The sequence below is a fragment of the Geotrypetes seraphini genome, chromosome 1, assembly GCF_902459505.1.
Source record: "Geotrypetes seraphini chromosome 1, aGeoSer1.1, whole genome shotgun sequence".
Classification (NCBI taxonomy): Eukaryota; Metazoa; Chordata; class Amphibia; order Gymnophiona; family Dermophiidae; genus Geotrypetes; species Geotrypetes seraphini.
The window spans coordinates 227,598,274-227,615,600 of NC_047084.1; the positions used below are offsets into that span (position 1 = coordinate 227,598,274).

General features: G+C 39.8%; 1 protein-coding gene across 1 annotated transcript in view; it reads right to left on the reverse strand.

The window, feature by feature from the left end:
• Positions 1-17,327, reverse strand: part of PGM2 (phosphoglucomutase 2) — an 84,004-nt gene that overhangs the window by 46,601 nt on the left and 20,076 nt on the right. Inside the window, exons 4-5 of the mRNA XM_033947590.1 lie at positions 14,251-14,335; positions 3,391-3,474 (exon numbers count right to left, since the gene is read on the reverse strand). Coding sequence (XP_033803481.1) covers positions 3,391-3,474; positions 14,251-14,335 — 169 coding nt within the window. The remainder of the gene's footprint in view (positions 1-3,390; positions 3,475-14,250; positions 14,336-17,327) is intronic.

Sequence of the window (17,327 nt, forward strand, 5' to 3'; positions counted from 1 at the left end):
TGAGTTCATCCTGATATGATCGCTAATGAGCATAGACAGCTCAGTCAAGTATGATATGAACGGGTGGTGAGATGGACCTTAGTAGAAGCAGCTGTAGCTCTATGTGTTAGGCACCAGCCTGTGCTCCTAACATCCAGAGGTTGTGAGTTCTACACCCAGCACATCTTTTAATTGTGGCATACTACTTTGAAGGTGCAGATTGATGAGGTCACAATGAGGTCAGTTTTGTGCAACTGAAGACCTCCATTTTGCAATGAGGGAAGTTTGAATGTTAAGGTGTGTATCTGTTTATTCTCTTTTTAAGTGCTGATAATGTGTGCTGTTTTTTCTTTGCTTTCAAAAGAGAGCCGATTGCAGTGCTGTTTGTTGAGAAAAAAAAGGGGGTTGTAAAAGCCATGTGTAAATTATATTATTGTTTGGGCAGAAATGTGGTTTGTTATCCATGCAATATAATGTGTTCCATTGTTATGGTGTCATTATATTTATTAGGACAGAGAAAAGATGAAAATTACCTATTCAAACTCACTATTGGAATTATTGATGAAAAAACACAGCAGACGTCTGCCTCACGTCTAACAAAGAGCCGCAATTACGATAGATGAAACGGCATTGAAATAGCTTTGTAAAAGGAGCCCTATATTTTAAATGTTTATAAATGATGTATTGTCTTGTTTTGCATTACTTTCAATATATGTTGAATTATAAATTGCTCAGAAGTGTAAAGATGGATGGGTATAAATCCATTAAATGCAATAAAATGAAGAAAAAAAATCTTTGACAAGGGCGTCTTGTTATTACCCCTCCCCTCCCAAATATTTATAGCTAAACTTTTCAAAAATATCAGCTTGGCTGTTCCAACTATGCTTCTACTTGTAGCATCATTTCCTAAGAACCTTCAATTTTGTCTTGAAATGTTTTACCCACACTACTTTAAATAAGTGTGAAGCTTTTATTATGGCTCTCATTTTCCCCTCCTGCTTTTCTATCGCCCCCACCCCACCTTGCTGAGTCTGTTCTATCTGTTTCACATGATGGTAGGGCATACAAACCATTCATCAGTTCAAGTAATATGTTCATTCAGACTCACGTTAAACCATCAAAAACCCAGGTCTGAGCTTTAGTTATGCATGCTGTATCTGCACCTTTCAGGCTTCAGTGCAATCCCTGCAAAAACTTCTGATGAGGTTAATGGAGCAAAACTCAAATTTAATTAAATTCATAAAGGTCAGAGCGAGCCTAGCTTTGTCAGCTTTTAATGGAAGTGTTAAAATAACTGTCACAAGTTAATGGAAATGCCAGTTGCAAGTAACAACGGAATAACCAGGTTTATCTAGCAAATTTTAAAATTGTCATTTTATCCTCCTTAAAGATGCATCTTTATGTATTTATTTGTTGAACTTTATCACATGCCATATTTAAACTCAGATTGGTCTACCATATCCACAGCATCAAATTACTACTTTAAAGAAATTTTTTTCAGATCTTCAGAAATGCTTCTCATAAACATTTAATTGTACTTCAAGAATGTATGCACCTGAATTATCATTTGATCTGAATTACTTTTATCATTAATTGTGCTTCATTTGTAAGTAAAACCCATTATTTTTAGTCACATTTTTACATGCTGTTCATAAATAATTTAACTTAACTTGGGCCGCTTTTCAAGTCGGCGTCGGGTGGGAACATTTCACTCAAGGCATGAATGCTTACATAACAAGGCAAAAAAATACATAAACCCCTGGATTCTATATATGGCATGTAAATCCATAAAACCAAAATCTTGCCAATAGATCTGATGTATCCATACAAAAAACAGGCAGTAAATATACAGTGGTACCTTGGATTACGAGCATAATCCGTTCCAGGAGCATGCTCGTAATCCAAAATGCTCGTTTATCAAAGCGAGTTTCCCCATAGGAAATAATGGAAACTCGCTTTGATAGGTTCCCACCCCCCCCCCCCCCGAGATCAGCAGCGCTGCTCCCCTCCCCACGAGAACCGGCATTGCTCCCCCCCGTGAACCGGCACCCTCCCCCCCGCGATCCACATCCCCCCGCCGCCATCGGGCACCCCCCGCCACCATTGGGCAACCCCCGCCGCGACCTGAGGTCCCCCCAACCCACCCGAACCCTCTTCTTACTTTGCTGTAGCCTCCGCAGCGGCACCAGCTCCAGCATGTCCTGTGAGAGGTGCCGGTGCCTGAAGATCTGCTTCCTGTGCTGGGCCTTGAGAGTTTACGTTCGACGTGAACTCTCAGGCCTTGAGCATGCGCACATGCTCAAGGCCCAGCACAGGAAGCAGATCTTCAGGCACCGGCACCACGCACAGGACAAGCTGGTGCCGGTGCCGCTGCGGAGGCTACAGCAAAGTAAGAAGAGGGTTCGAGTGGGTTGGGGGGACCTCAGGTCGCGGCGGGGGGGGGGCCCGATGGCAGCGGGGGGGTGCCGGATCATGGGGGTGAGGGTGCCGGTTCGCAGGGGGGGTGCTCGCAAATCGAAGCGCGCTCAGTTTCTGAGGCGCCGATTTTGCGAATGTTTTGCTCGTCTTGCAAAACACTCGCAAACCGGTGCACTCGTAAACCGAGGTATCACTGTATTTCTTAAAGAAATTGCTTCTTGTGGACTGCTCTTAAATAAGAGCTCTGAAATTTCAAGACACTTATTGCAAAATTGTGCCTCTGCAATTTCAAGGTACTTATAACAAAATAGCATCATTAGTATAGGGCATCAGCGTGTTAAATTATTTTAAGAGAGCTTAGTACAGGGCAACTGCACTAGATAACCAAAGGCAGTTTAACCCAGGACAGTGTCTCAAACATGGCACATAAAATCAGTACCTAATTGAGTCTGCTCCGTACGGCCATGGTTAGAGCGTGAGCATTCTAAAAGGTTGTACACAGTGTTATAGAACAATGGTTCTCCACACCCAACTCGGGTACCAGGATTTATACCAAGTTTCAGCAGGCACAAATCTGGGGCCCAGAATTGAGTATGGAAACCGGTGCCAAGTTCTCCACCCTCCTGCCTAATACAGCCAAATCACCCTTAGATTCAAATTCAACCTCGGTCATAATATTATTTCTCATCGAACCCAGACTATATTACAAAACCCAGCATATATCTCCTATCACTCAATATCTTGGAGTGAGGGGGGGGAAGGGGGTATTTATTTGTGAACATAGCCGTTTTACCCTGACCAAACTCTGATTTACCTAAAGAGATATATCTGTTTTGCTTTATCAATCTCCTGCCTATAAACGTTTCTGCTTATCTTCCATTAACTGACCAAAACATGTTGAACTAATTAGAGGAGATTGCCTATCTATATAGCAAGAATGGTTTCTAAACAGGCAGAGAAACCTGTGAAAGATTTGTAACCCATTTTCAATACCTTGTAACCATTATCTTGTTTTGGGTTATGAGAAGCAGTCACCATAATTCCAGCACAAAGATTCAGGTGAGACAACGCGAAAGGCTGTAAAATTAAAAATAAAAAATTACACACGTTAGCCTGAAAACAAACACCTACAGCCAAACCCTTTCTTTCAGTAAACTATCACTGAAACAAAGCCAAGCTTAAAGTATTTATTACAACAGAGCTCTTATACCCACAGGATTTGATAATGACATTTGTTATTAGATGTGACATTAGGGTTTGTAATATCAAAGCCTTTTAGCTTCCATTCTAGTCTTTGTTAAATTTGAGCAACGTGTGGTGGACACCTGGAATGCGCTTCTAGAGGACGTTATAAGGCAGAGTACGGTACTGGGGTTCAAGAAAGGATTGGACAAATTCCTACTGGAAATGGGGATAGAGGGGTATAGATAGAAGATTACTGCACAGGTCCTGGACCTGTTGGGCCGCCGCGTGAGCGGACTGCTGGGCACGATGGACCTCGGGTCTGACCCAGCAGAGGCATTTCTTATGTTCTTATGAGGCTCAGCAAGTCAGAGGGCCTGAGGCAGTTTATGACTCAGAAATAAATCTAAAATTAAGAAGGGAACAAAGCAGTGGTTCCCAAACCTTTTTGGTTCAAGGCACCATTAATGTATTAGTAATTTTTTCACGGCATCCTTAAGTCAAAAGAAATACCTAACCATTCCCCCTTCCCCCCAATCTGGTAACTTTCTCCTGACTTCTCCTTCCTCCCTCCCTTCTCTACCTCATCCATGGTCTGGCATCTCCCTCTTCTCACCCACAATCTCTATCTCTCTTCTCTTATCTGTGGTCTACCATCGCTCTCTCTCTTCTGTTCTACCTTCCCTTTCATTCCCTAGTCTGGCATTTATCTCCTTCCTTCTCCCTCCCCCCCAAAAAAAAAATTTGGCAGTTTTCTCGCTTAGCCTTCCTTTCCAATGAGGTGCAGCATTTCCCCCCCCCCAATGGGATCCAGTACCTCTTTCTCTCTTCCCTATGTTCCATATTCATTAGGGACATCCTGAAAATCAAATCAGACCCGTTTGTGGCCCTTGAGAATCAGAGGTTAAGACCCCTGCCAGAGAATAATATTAAGTAAAAAGTAAGATAAATTGATGTCAGAGATACAGTGAAGTTGGAAGAAAATCCAAGCAGTCAGAATGGAGATGATGTCTCCATTCTTACTTGGGATCTAGCTAGGTACTTGTAACCTAGGTTAGCCACCGTTGGAAATAGGATACTGGGCTTGATGGTCTACCCCAGTATGGCAATTCTTATGTTCTTATGTCCAGAGAAAGGTGGCAGGGTCAACACTTACATCAAAATTTTAAGCAGAGCTAGATTAAGGAAGGGCAGTTGGAGCCAAAAAAGAAAGCCAGGAAGAGAGAAAATGGAAGTTGGCAGTAATTACAAAGAATAAGACTTCAACTCAGAAAGGGTTAAGCATGAGAAATCTAGGGTGCATGCAAAACAAATACAAAGATACATTGATACTGTCTCCAAGACACCTACATTACATTCATAAGATAGAAAAATACCTTGCATCATAAAGGCATTTCACTGACCTACTTCCTGAAAGCCAGGTACAAATGTATTATGTTAGAATTTATTGACCTCTATTGTTTTGGAACTAAGCAAAACACAACTAGTGGTCAAGGGTTGTACTATTGTTCTGCTACTTCATTCCCAGTACTGTAAGCAAATATCACCACCAGACTAGCCTCTCAAGACGTAACCAATTCTTTAATGCAGTAACTCAAAAACAAGGAGGAAATGATTTAACAGTTCAGTTGCTTGGAAAGAATTGTAGCCTCTGCTACCAGAGTCCACTGTCAACCAGTGCTCCTTAGACTTAGGAGACTGGGAAAATATTTCAGCACACACTGAGTGGTAATGCTATGGTACTATAAGATAGAAGGATACTGTATAATAGATTGGTAAAGGGTGAAAAGACTTGATGGAATTACAGTGGTCTTGAAAGCATATGCTGCTTCTGCTACAGCCCTGAGGGAAGAGAGAAGACAGGAGGGGCTACCAGCTCAACATGCTTAGAGAGCAAGCAACCAATAGGAAGAATCCTATAAACCATGGACAGCTTAACATGTGCTCTAAAGGGGCCTATTATAAAGAACTACAGAATTACATAAATTTGTAGTTCAAGGGAACAATCTCATATTTTAAATATATACAAACAAGCAACTTGCCTCCATGCATACGGGAGAAGAACAACTATTATATTACATTACATTACAGATTTCTATTCCGCCATTACCTTTCGGTTCAAAGCGGATTACAAAAAGAGTTATGGAAGAAGGGTTACAACGTTAGATCAGAGAAGGTTTCCAAGAGAGGGAAAAGTAGGATCTGGGGTTAGGGAGGGGATGGTAAGAGGGGGTTAAGCTTTATCATGGTATTAAGCTTTATTAAGGGATTTCTTGAAGAGCATGCTTTGCACTGTAGTGAATACTTATATTTTTAATTTTAAAATAATTAATTCAAACTAGATAACTTATCTGGTTAGCTCTAGGCCAGTTACTTTTGTACCTCTGTTAGGAATGGGCTGGTCTCCTGAGGTTAGCATTCCATCACCTCATGTGTTACATGTTTGTATAAGACTTTGGCCTAACTGATTCAGCAAGTGGAGTCAGTGAATACATTAGACCAGGAGTGGGCAACACGATCCGAGGGCCGCAAACCAGCTGCGTTTTCAAGATGCACAAGATTTAATATGCATAAGATTGATTTTACTACTTCTATTGTATGCAAATAGATCTCAAGCATATTATGAAAACTTATGAATACACGATTGAGTTGTGGCCTTCGAGGATTGTGGTTGCCTACCCATGCATTAGACCAGTGGTCTCAAACTCGCGGCCCGCCAGGTACTATTTTGAGGCCCTCGGTATGTTTATCATTATCACAAAAGTAAAATAAAAGTTTCTTGATCATATGTTTCTTTAGCTATAAATTACAATATAATTATTATTACTTAGCCAAAAGGAAAGATTTATAAACTAAAGAGTTTTACCTCATGCAAAATTGTCATTTTTTTAATAAGACATTAGCTATTTTTCCTGAGACCCTCCAAGTATCTACAAATCCAAAATGTGGCTCTGCTAAGGTTTTGAGTTTGAGACCACTGCATTAGACCCACTAACCTGCTTTACATTACTTTACTGATGGCATTCCTTTAGGGATGGGACTTAATATACTGCTTTTTCTGTGTGGTTATACAATCAAAAAAGTTTACATATTTTAGACAGGTACTTATTTTGTACCTGGGGCAAAGAAGTGTTAAGTGACACAAGGATCTGCAGTGGGAATCAAATTCACAGCCTCAGGATGCTGAGACAGCTGCTCTAACCACAAAAACACTCCTCCACTATAATGCTTTCCCCAATAATAAATGGGCTCCATATCCCAAAGTCTGCAGTATTCCCTCAAAATAAATCCAAAGGCTGTCCCAGTATTCATTCCATATACAGTACCTAAGCTCACTTTTCAAGGCTGCTTTTAACTCCTAACACCCACTCCCCATAAGATACCTATGCCCATTCTACTATTCTCCCTGTGAGAAACTCCCCAACCCCTATATGTACTGTTCGTGTGTCTAAACTAGATTGTAAGCTCTTCTGAGCAGGGACTGTCTATTACATGTTACAGCACTGCATATGCCTTTCAGTACTTTAGAAATGATAAATAGTAATAATAGTAGTATTATATCTAATAATTGCATGACAATACAATAACGGATGTAGCGGTATATAAGAAATAAATTACATTACATTAAATTACATTACAATAAAAGGCTAGCCGAGGACAGTTGCAATATGAGTGGGCTAAAATACATTTAAGACATGCTGCTGAAGGCACCCATCCCACACACTGTGCTTGGGCCTATGCAAGATTCGAAACTGACATTTGTGCAAATATATATTACACACTAGGAATGGAAATTATTTTAGGTATTTATATACCGCCTATCAAAATTATCTAAGTGGTTAGGAATCAGGCACTCAAGCATTATCTCTATCTGTCCCAGTGGGCTCATAATCTATCTAAAGTACCAGGGTCATTAATTGTTTATTTAAACATCCATATCACCAAAACCCTATGTAGGATACAAAAGAAAACACAAACATAGGTGAACAAACACACCCTGATCTTAAAATACTAACATATAATTCTTAAACTTCCCCAAAATACACAATCATATAAGCTATTAAAAAAAAATTAATGATCAAATTTTTCAAAACATATAGATAATAAAACAATAATTGTTTTAATTAGCACTAGCATACAAAGGGAGACTCTGAGAGACCCAAATCCTCATACCAGTGAGGTCTCCGTACACTCTAAAATGAGCCCTGTGTGTACTGTGTCCATCATAGGCTAGAGTTGGACAACTGCCTCAAACCACTTAACTAAAAATTGTCTAAGCTTTGTTCCATAGCAAGTACACTAGCCCGTTTGGTGCAAAGATTTAAAATAATGCCATAGCTAGGTATAAGCGAAACAAATCGCTCTATGCAATTAAGCCACACTGCTGAAGATCTGCAAAGGCCTCCCTGCTTCCCCTGAGACATGTTCCACCTCCACACCCTGTGCCTTGCGGGAAAAGGCACTGCTCTCCATCCCAGGAGTGAAGGCCGCATTATCACCAAGAGGTAGCAGATCTGAAGAGTTCGGATTTTGTTTCCAAAAGGATGACAAAATATCTCTGGGTCTCATGGAGGGAATGTAACAAAATTTAACTTCACTTCCTGAGGGATGTGCTACACCTTGACATGTAAAAGATAATGAAAATGCCCTAGGTAAAAGTGTCTACTGTGTATCAAGCAGCTAAAGTAACACCTAAGTAACACCACAAAAAGGCAAAATTATATTTTCTAAGATCTGGGAGTCCTATTCCCTCCAGTGTCCAATTATACTATAAATATTCCAGTTTCATCTTTCTTTTTACCCCAACAAAATTTAGCAAGGTCTCTAACAATTTCAAATCTTTCTTCAGCAAACGTAAGTGAGCATGTTGGAAGCCAAACACCACCGCAGGAATAATGCAATCCAAAAATTACATATTTTGCCACTTAAGGAAAGTGGCAAGGTCCTCCAGTTAGCTAACTGCTGTTTAGTTTTATCAAGCAGTGTATACACATTGAGCTCATATAGTAATCTGGGGGTCAATGGATAATTCTATTCCTAGATAACAGAAAGACAGAGGCCCATCTCAGGGGAAAGGAACCCACCCAGGAACATTGTAAAGTTACATTCATAGGCCAAAACTTCAGACTTCTATCATTTAAGCCTGAAAAATCCCCATATTCATTCATACTTTCCATCAGGGCCAGCAAAGATGCTCTGGGGTCTGTTATTTGAACAAATAAATCACCTGCGAAGGCTGTTATCTTGAAGCAGTACTGTCTAAATTGTTCTCCTTTTATATCTGGCTTAAGAGTGATTTCTCTTATAAGAGGATCCTGAGTAAGAACAAAGAGTAGAGGCAAAAGCGGACAGCTGCTGCTTGCCTCGTTGAATATCAAAGGGCTTGGGGATTACCCACTAAACCAGGGATCTCAAAGTCCCTCCTTGAAGGCCGCAATCCAGTTGGGTTTTCAGGATTTCCCCAATAAATATGCACTAAAAGCAGTGCATGTACATAGATCTCATGCATATTCATTGGGGAAATCCTGAAAACCCGACTAGATTGCGACCCTCAAGGAGGGACTTTGAGACCCCTGCATGAAACCATTCAACACTACACAAGGCTCACGATATAGAGTGCAGACATCATCGCTTAAAATGATAGTTCAGGCCATAAGCTCTAAACACTCTATACATAAAATCCCAATTTGCCCTATCAGATGCCTTCTTTGCATCAAAACTAATAAGCAGAGAAGGCTCTTGCTGGAATCAAACTTGCTCCAACGATACCAAAATGTCTTTCTGATAAGTTCTCAGAGGAGAGGTGGACGTTTCTCTGGGTAAGCAAACATTAATTTGCTCTATGCTTTGATAATTTGGGGGTAAAAGAAAAATTGTAGGTTCCTTTACAAAAGACAGTTTAAATTTTAAGGACAAACTTTACTCATTAGCTAATTTGCATAGTATAAAAGACTTTACGCCCATAGTTTTAAACTTAAACTCTCCGCTAGAGATAGAACTTAACTGCCATAGCCTACAACATTAACAAGTAAGGGCTCATTTTCAAAGAAGAAAGACGTTCATAAGATGACATAAACTGGCACTTGAATGTTTTAATCACCAAAACATCCAAGTGCCGATTTTTGAAACTGACTTCCTAGACGTTTTGCTAGGCCTTTTGACTGCAAATCATCCAAAGTTCAAGGGGGCCTGTTGGAGGAGTGTTATGGACGTGCTTAGTAATTGGATGTCTTGCAGTGATAATCCAGTATTTACCAAGGTGTCGAGGATGCCATTTAGATGTCTGAAGCTAGACCTGTTTTAAAAGCATCTAAGGCCAAAAAGGTACCCATGAACCCCCCACACTCTCCAAGTGGTCACTGATTCCCTATCACCCCCTAAGATCAGAATGAAACAGTACATATCTGTTTCTATAACAGCAGCACCCGGTATTGGAAATCCTAGAAGGCAGCAAGCAGGTGTCTGGAGTAATGTGGTGGGTGGTATAGTGAATCATAGAAAGGGGGTCCTAGGCCCATATCTTACTCTAACCACTATATTTATGGTGGAAAGTGTGAGCCCACCAAAATCCTACTGTACTGCCATATAGGTGACACCTGCAGCCATAAGGGCTATTGGGGTGGTAGACAGGTGGGTATAGTAGGTTTTGGGGGAATTCTGGAGGGCTCACCATCTATGCTCCCTCTGAGTACATGAGCAATCGCTCATACATTCTAGGAACGTCACTCACAGAATTTGCATAGTCTCTCACAAAAATACTTTCAAATCTGGAAAATTGTTGGTTTTTAGAACTTGTTGCTCACACAAAAAATAAAATTTTCACACACCTGGCCAATCCTTAGAGGGAATATTGCTCACCATACATTATAAAGGAGTTATGGTGAGATGTACACCTGGCACCCTTTATGTGAAGTTCACAACAATGCCCTCTAAGGTACCCCACTGCTCTGCTGCCATGTCTGTGTGGCCAGTTTTATGTTGGCCATTTTTAACTTAGATGGGGGTGGGTTTTTTTTCCCCAAAATGGCCAAAAAGTTAGACATTCTAAGGGCCAAAATATCTAGATAGGTGATTTATTAAAAAAGAAAAGACATCTAGCGGTTTCAAAAATGGACAATTATTCCAACTGAGTTTTGGACTCACTTCTCAAGATGTCCAAATCGGACTTAGATGTACTATAAAAAATGGCCCTCATAGTCTCTAAAGGCACAGCTGGGCCTAGCTCCCTCTTCTTTCCCACTCACCTCTAGCATATCTCTTCACTTAAGTCTTAATTTATAGTCAGTTATTCTCATTAGGATAACAGGAGGAGGAGTGTTTATTACAGACTTATATTCTATTAATTGCTAAGAATCAAACACTAAATAAAGTGCACAATATAATCCTTGGGCACTTTATACTAGTCTAACATTTCTAGTACCTTAACAAGGTTTAATTAAATAATACCAAGATGCAGACAGCAGTCCAACAGTGAGAGGGGTGCTAGTCAGTCTTTTACATTGTGTGTCACATGTATGATTTATCTCCCAGTTGGCAAGATATTATATGTGTGCTTGATACAAAGAGCTTCTAGCTCTCAGAAAACGAGTCTGCTCTCTTGAGGCTAGAGTAGCAGACCTGGAGGAGCTGAGGGAGACAGAAGTACACAGAAGAGGCCTACAGGGACATCATAGAGAAGTCCCACCTCCAGTTTGGCAGCCCTTGTGTTGCCTTGGAGGAAGGAGGTCTCCTAAAAGGACAGCATCACCCTGGTGAGGTACAAGATAATCCTGTTACTAGGACTTGCCCACCAGGCAATGCAATATCCTCTCACACTGAGGATATATTTCCAAGGGCTTCTGCCCAAAAGGAAATGGTAAGGACAGCTATTATAGCTGGTAATTCGATCTTTAGAAATGTAGACTGCTGGGTGGCTTGTGGTCAGAAGCCAAATTTAGGCTCATAGGTAGAAAGCTAAAATCCAGATCGTCCAGCATTTTTGGAAACAATTCCTGTTCCATGTGCAGGACCTGATAGGCAGACAGATTGCCAAAATCTCAATGCATGGTTGAGATGATGGTGCAGGGATGAGGGATTTAGATTTGTTAGAAAGCCTGTTCTGAAAGGATGGACTCCACCTTATCCAGGATGGAACCATGCTGCTGGTGCTAACATTTAAAAAGGAGATAGAGCAGCTTTAAACTAAATTGGGATGGGGGGGGGAGTCAACAGTTGCTCAGGAGCAGATGGTTTGGTGAAAATGGTTAAAAAGAAGCTTAAAGGATCGGTGGCAAAGGTTAGGACTTTAAAGCATGCATGGATGTTATTTAAAAATGTCATCATGGTAGCCCAGACCAAATGTTTTCTTTGTATTAACAAACGTGGAAAGAAGAGAAAAATATAGGCCAGCATGGTTAAAAGGTGAAGTGAAAGAGGGTATTAGAACCAAAAGAACATCCTTTAAAGAATGGAAAAAGGATACAAATGAAGAAAATAAGAAGCAACATAAGCAAAGGCAAGTTAGTTGCAAAGCACTGATAAAGAAGGCTAAAAGAGAAACTTGCCATAGAGGCAACAACTCATAGTAGCAACTTTTTCAGGTATGTCAGAAGCAGAAAATCTGTGAGGGAATCTTTGAGACTGCTGGATCATCAAGGAGCAAAAGAAGCATTCAGGAAGGATAAGATCATAGCAGAGAGACCGATTGAATTCTTTGCTTTAGTCTTTATGAAAGAAGATGTAAGAGATCTACCTGAGCTTGAAATGATTTTCAAGGGTGATGGTGCGGAGGAACTGAAAGAAATCTCCGTGAAATTGGAAGCCAAATCGACAAATAAAAAAGTAATAAATCACCTGAACCGGATGATATACATCCCAGGGTACTAAAAGAACTCAAATATGAAATTGCTGACCTGCTGTTAGTGATCTGTAACCTGTCGCTAAAATTGTCTGTAGTACCTGAAGATTGGAGGGTAGCCATTGTTACACCAATTTTTTAAAAGGGTTCCAGGGGAGATCCAGGAAATTACAGACTGGTAAGCCCAACTTCAGTGCCGGGCAAAATGGTGGAAACAATTATAAAAAAAATAGTAGTATATCCAACATGGGTAAGATTAAGAACCTACTGCTTCACTCCTAACCCCTTCTTTTACTAAGCCGTGGTAGAGGTTTCTACCATGGCCCGGAGTGCTAAATACATCAATGCTGCTCCGAAACTCATAGAATTCCTATGAGTGTCGAAGTAATGTCAGAGCATTTAGCAAAAGAGGGCCTAAGTTAGATATGAAAGATTTAAAATGAAGTTTCAAGTTTAATGATTATTTGATATATCGCCTAAGTGATTATACAAAATATTTAAAATCAGGGGGTACATAACAAAAATACATATTATCAGATACAAAGACAGAACGGACTAACATGGCATGGAAGGACTAAGGGTGAACTACAATAAGGTATAGTAAAGGAGAGAAAACAAAAAAGGATAAAACAATGGGGGGGGGGGTAGGAGTTATAATGAGTACATGGGGCAGAAACACCCTTGAAACATACATTAAAATCACCCAGAATAATAACATTAGAAACTAATTCAGCATTTGTTGGGAGAATGTTATTCAAGCTCTTTTCTGACAATAAAATAAATCTAAGTATACCATGTCAGGTGCTAAAAATTTTCCTATTAATACCTCCTTGTTCAGAAGTGATATTGATGGTATTTAACTAAGGAGATAGTCTCTGCTGATAAGAATGCTACCCCCCCCTTTCTTAATGGGGCCGTATTAATCAAATAAGATTCTTCATCATGCACTAGCCATGTCTCTGTCAAACAGAAAATCTTATTATAATCCTTAAAAAAGATCAACATTAGCAAAGTTTTTTGTTTAAGTTTTTTATTGAATTTTTTTTCCATTTAACAACAAGTGTCATAAATTTTCATACAATTATCTTAACAATACACTTGATATTTTTATAATATATTTTATATATAACATTTCTTGTCTTATTTTTCTTATGGTTTTATATATCATATAATTGTAATTATTTTTCTTATAAAGTTATACAATATATATATTGTAATGATTTTATCAATTATTATTTAAATATGAACCTTTTCCCCCTCCCTTTATTACGTTATTTTCATGTAAGAATATCATCTATTATAATTAGCATTAGCAAATATAACATTAGCAAAGTTTTGATTCTTAGTGGCCTCAGTCTCATTACTTATTAGGACCTTCTCTCAAGGTCGAGGATAAAGAAATAGGGATTAAATTAGCTGGTTGTAAACTATAAATGCACTTCTTTGAATGGTGTGGCCTATTATTCTCCTAAGGCTACATTATTCCCATTTCCCTCCGCTTCAAAGGATACTATAATAATTTTTGGAAAAGTATTGTTTAAAATGTCAATATTCTCTGCTCCTAGGAGTGCCATATTATTGAAGTTGAAGCCTTTAACAAAAATGTTTGCTGCTGGCACTGAACATTAGCCTATTAGTATACTGAAAACAGACTAAAATGACTTCAAAGATTGATAACCTTCATGTTTACTGTTTCTTAATGGAATGTTATGGGGTCATCACCATTTGTAATTTTTATTTATTTGATTTCATAATTATTAGTTGTCCCCAAGGGTTAATTGGATGATCTTACAGAACAAAATGGGTGAGGTATAGGATTAGGTTAAATCACTTACCACAAAGGGTGTTGGTGTTATACTGGAGAAAAGGTATACAGGAATTCCCTGGCTAACGAATGTGGTGGCAGCCAGCCTTGCAAACCTAAATTTAAAATAAAAAAGTGATGTGCAAACATGTTTCCAGTTACAATTCCTTCTTATTTTTTTTTGTGTTGCTGAAGAGAACTCTGCAAGTTACAATTCTCATTATACCAAATCACTGTTTAATTAATTTTATCATTTGAATCACTGTCACAGTTTACAACTATTATGCTCGCATTTGTTGGATCCAAAAATTACCACATATAATAAGGTCTAAGCCAGTGTTTCTCAACTTCTTCACACAAAGTGCCCCCTAAGTCTAACAAATATCAACCGAGTACCCTCGCCCAAGTTCCACCCCAGACCCCACCCCATAATAATAGTCCTAATTGTAATGCAATTTCTTCCATTCATTTTTCATATACACACAATATAATCTTATTAATAGATAATGGTAACCACAAAATTAAAAAAAACACAAAGCACACTGTATGCAGATAAAATGTTAGTTATCATTTATATTCATTTTTTCAAAGAGGTCAAGGCAGATGACTTTAAAATATGTAATGTCACCTCGGTAACAATTACAGAAACTGATACATTTCGATCACTAAATTGAAAATAAAATCATTTTTCCTACCTTTGTTGTCTGGTGATTTCATGAGTCTCTGGTTGCACTCCCTTCTGATTGTGCAACCAATATTTCTCTCTTTCTGCCTTCTGCATGCTTCCTCTCCTCTGGACCTCAATTCCTTCCCCAAACAACATCTCTCTCTGAACCTCCGTGAGTCCAACTTTTCTTCCTCTCTCCTCCACCCCCATTGGCAACATGTTGTTTTTCTCTCATTCCCTCCTTTGCTGCAAAGGAAATGGGGAAAGAGAGATCCAGGGTGCATCTCTCCTACTCCCCTCTACTACCACATCCAACATTTCTCCCTCTCATCCCCCAGACCATGTGCAATATTTTTCACCAGCCCCATGCCCATTTCTCCTTCTATCACCCCTCTCCAGCCACATCATGCTACATCTCTCCCTCTATCACTATGTCCAACATACCTTCCCCTTGCATCCTATGCAATCTGTCCCTCTGTTCCCTCTCCACCACCATATCCCAACATTTCTCCTTCTCAACCTTCTCTTCTCCATGCATCTCTACCTTAATCCTCTCTCTCTATTCCCAACAATTTTCCTCTTTCTTCCTTTCCCCATGTGCACCATCTCTTTACCTCTCATTCAAACACTCATGCCCAACAATTCTCTCATGTTAGTGCTTCCTTACTCCCTTCTTTCTGTGTCCCAAGTTTATGACTCCCAATTTTCTTCCTTTCCCAATGTGTCCCAAGTTTGTGCACCCCTCCTTGCCTTTGTCCCAAATTTCACCCCCCCCCCCCCCTTTCTCCCTTTGTCTCACGATCATGTTCCCTCTCAACCTTACTTGCTACTGTTCCCTTCAGGGCTGTCCAGCTTGGCTGCTCCTTCCTGCCTTCAGCCATACAGGGACGTGTCACTGGCAGCGGCTCTTACACGCCGCACATGGCTGACCCACAAGTCTTCCCTCTGAGACCAGCTCTGATGTCGGAGAGAAAGCTTCCAGGTCAGCCAAGTGCAGCGTGACAATTTTTGTTATTCCATGTCCAGTGTGGATGGCTCCACTGATTTCCAGGTTTGTGCTACTATCACATATGTAGCAATTACTCCAAGTTTTATTAAATTAGATTCTGCCATTGTCAAGTTGTAAGGGGCAGCATTTAATAGGGAAACCTCAATCGTTACTTGAATTGCTTTCTTAAAAAAAAAAAAAAAAAGCTGAAATAACTGAAATCCCTACAGAGGGTTTACATTTTGTTACAATTATAAATGTAAGTGTCTTCCTGCCAATATAGGTTTGAGCCCTTGCCATATATTGTGGCTAAAAGCTCCATGGTATAGTGGATTTCCAACATACAGCATGCTATTTTTCCTCTTCATATACATTCAAAGGCCAATGCCCATTACTCCTCATCTCGTGTCTGCCAGTCTTTTTCCCATTGCTTTCATATGAGTCAGTTTGGCTGCTTTCTGACTGCCCATTCATTTACAGAAATGCCCCTTTAGGGATGCCCACTCTAAAAATACCTCTCAACAGACTGGCTCATCTTGCATTGCACCTCTTATTTTCCTCAAATAATGTTTCACTTGGCCATATTGGAAGGATTGCTCATTCTTCTAAAAATTTCCCCACACAAATTAAAACCCTCTCTTTCCAACTCAAGAACACTGCATTCACCATTCCTGACAAAAAGTTTGGATTAGAGAATGACACGGTGACAAAATTCATCACCGTTCCCGTCCCCGCGGATAACCGCGGTAAACAATCTTCATGTCATTCTTTAAGGAGAGAGGGAAGAATCAGAGTATGAATGGCCACAACCACTGACCCTCAAGCTTTGCTTTGAAGAATGCTGGTGTAGAATGACCGAGGTTGAAATAGACACTAGAAAATGACATGGGATTATTTCCCGCGGTTATCCGCAGGGACGGGAAAGGTGATGATTTTTGTCACCGTGTCATTCTCTAGCTTGGATATACAGCAGGGTGTATCTAGAATAACCCTTGGTGTGCAAATGTATCCGTTACTATTTTCTCCACACCTTAAGAGTGAGAGGTTTTATAATCTCTCTCATCTGTGTTCTATGATTTGGCAACCAAAGTCTCTGGCACAAAAGGGTTTCTCTAACTCCTAATTCCTTTATGCTTGACCAGTTTACCATCCATATCTTTCCTGTCCAAAGTTGCCTTCAATTAGGCTGCTTCATAGTATCTCTGAAACTTTAGGATTGCTAAGCCTCCTCGAGATTTTGCTCTATGCAGATTGAGTATATCTGGGAGAAGAAACTAAACACTTTGTCCTGTAATTTCCTTAAAAAATAAATAATACCAAGTTGTCATTAAATTGGAAGAGCACAAAGAGATGGAGAAATTGAGATAGAATCGTCATTTAATTTCATCCAACATTAGAGAGCACATATTGTATTACCACTTATTTTATAACATGACACCTAAAGACAGTTGCT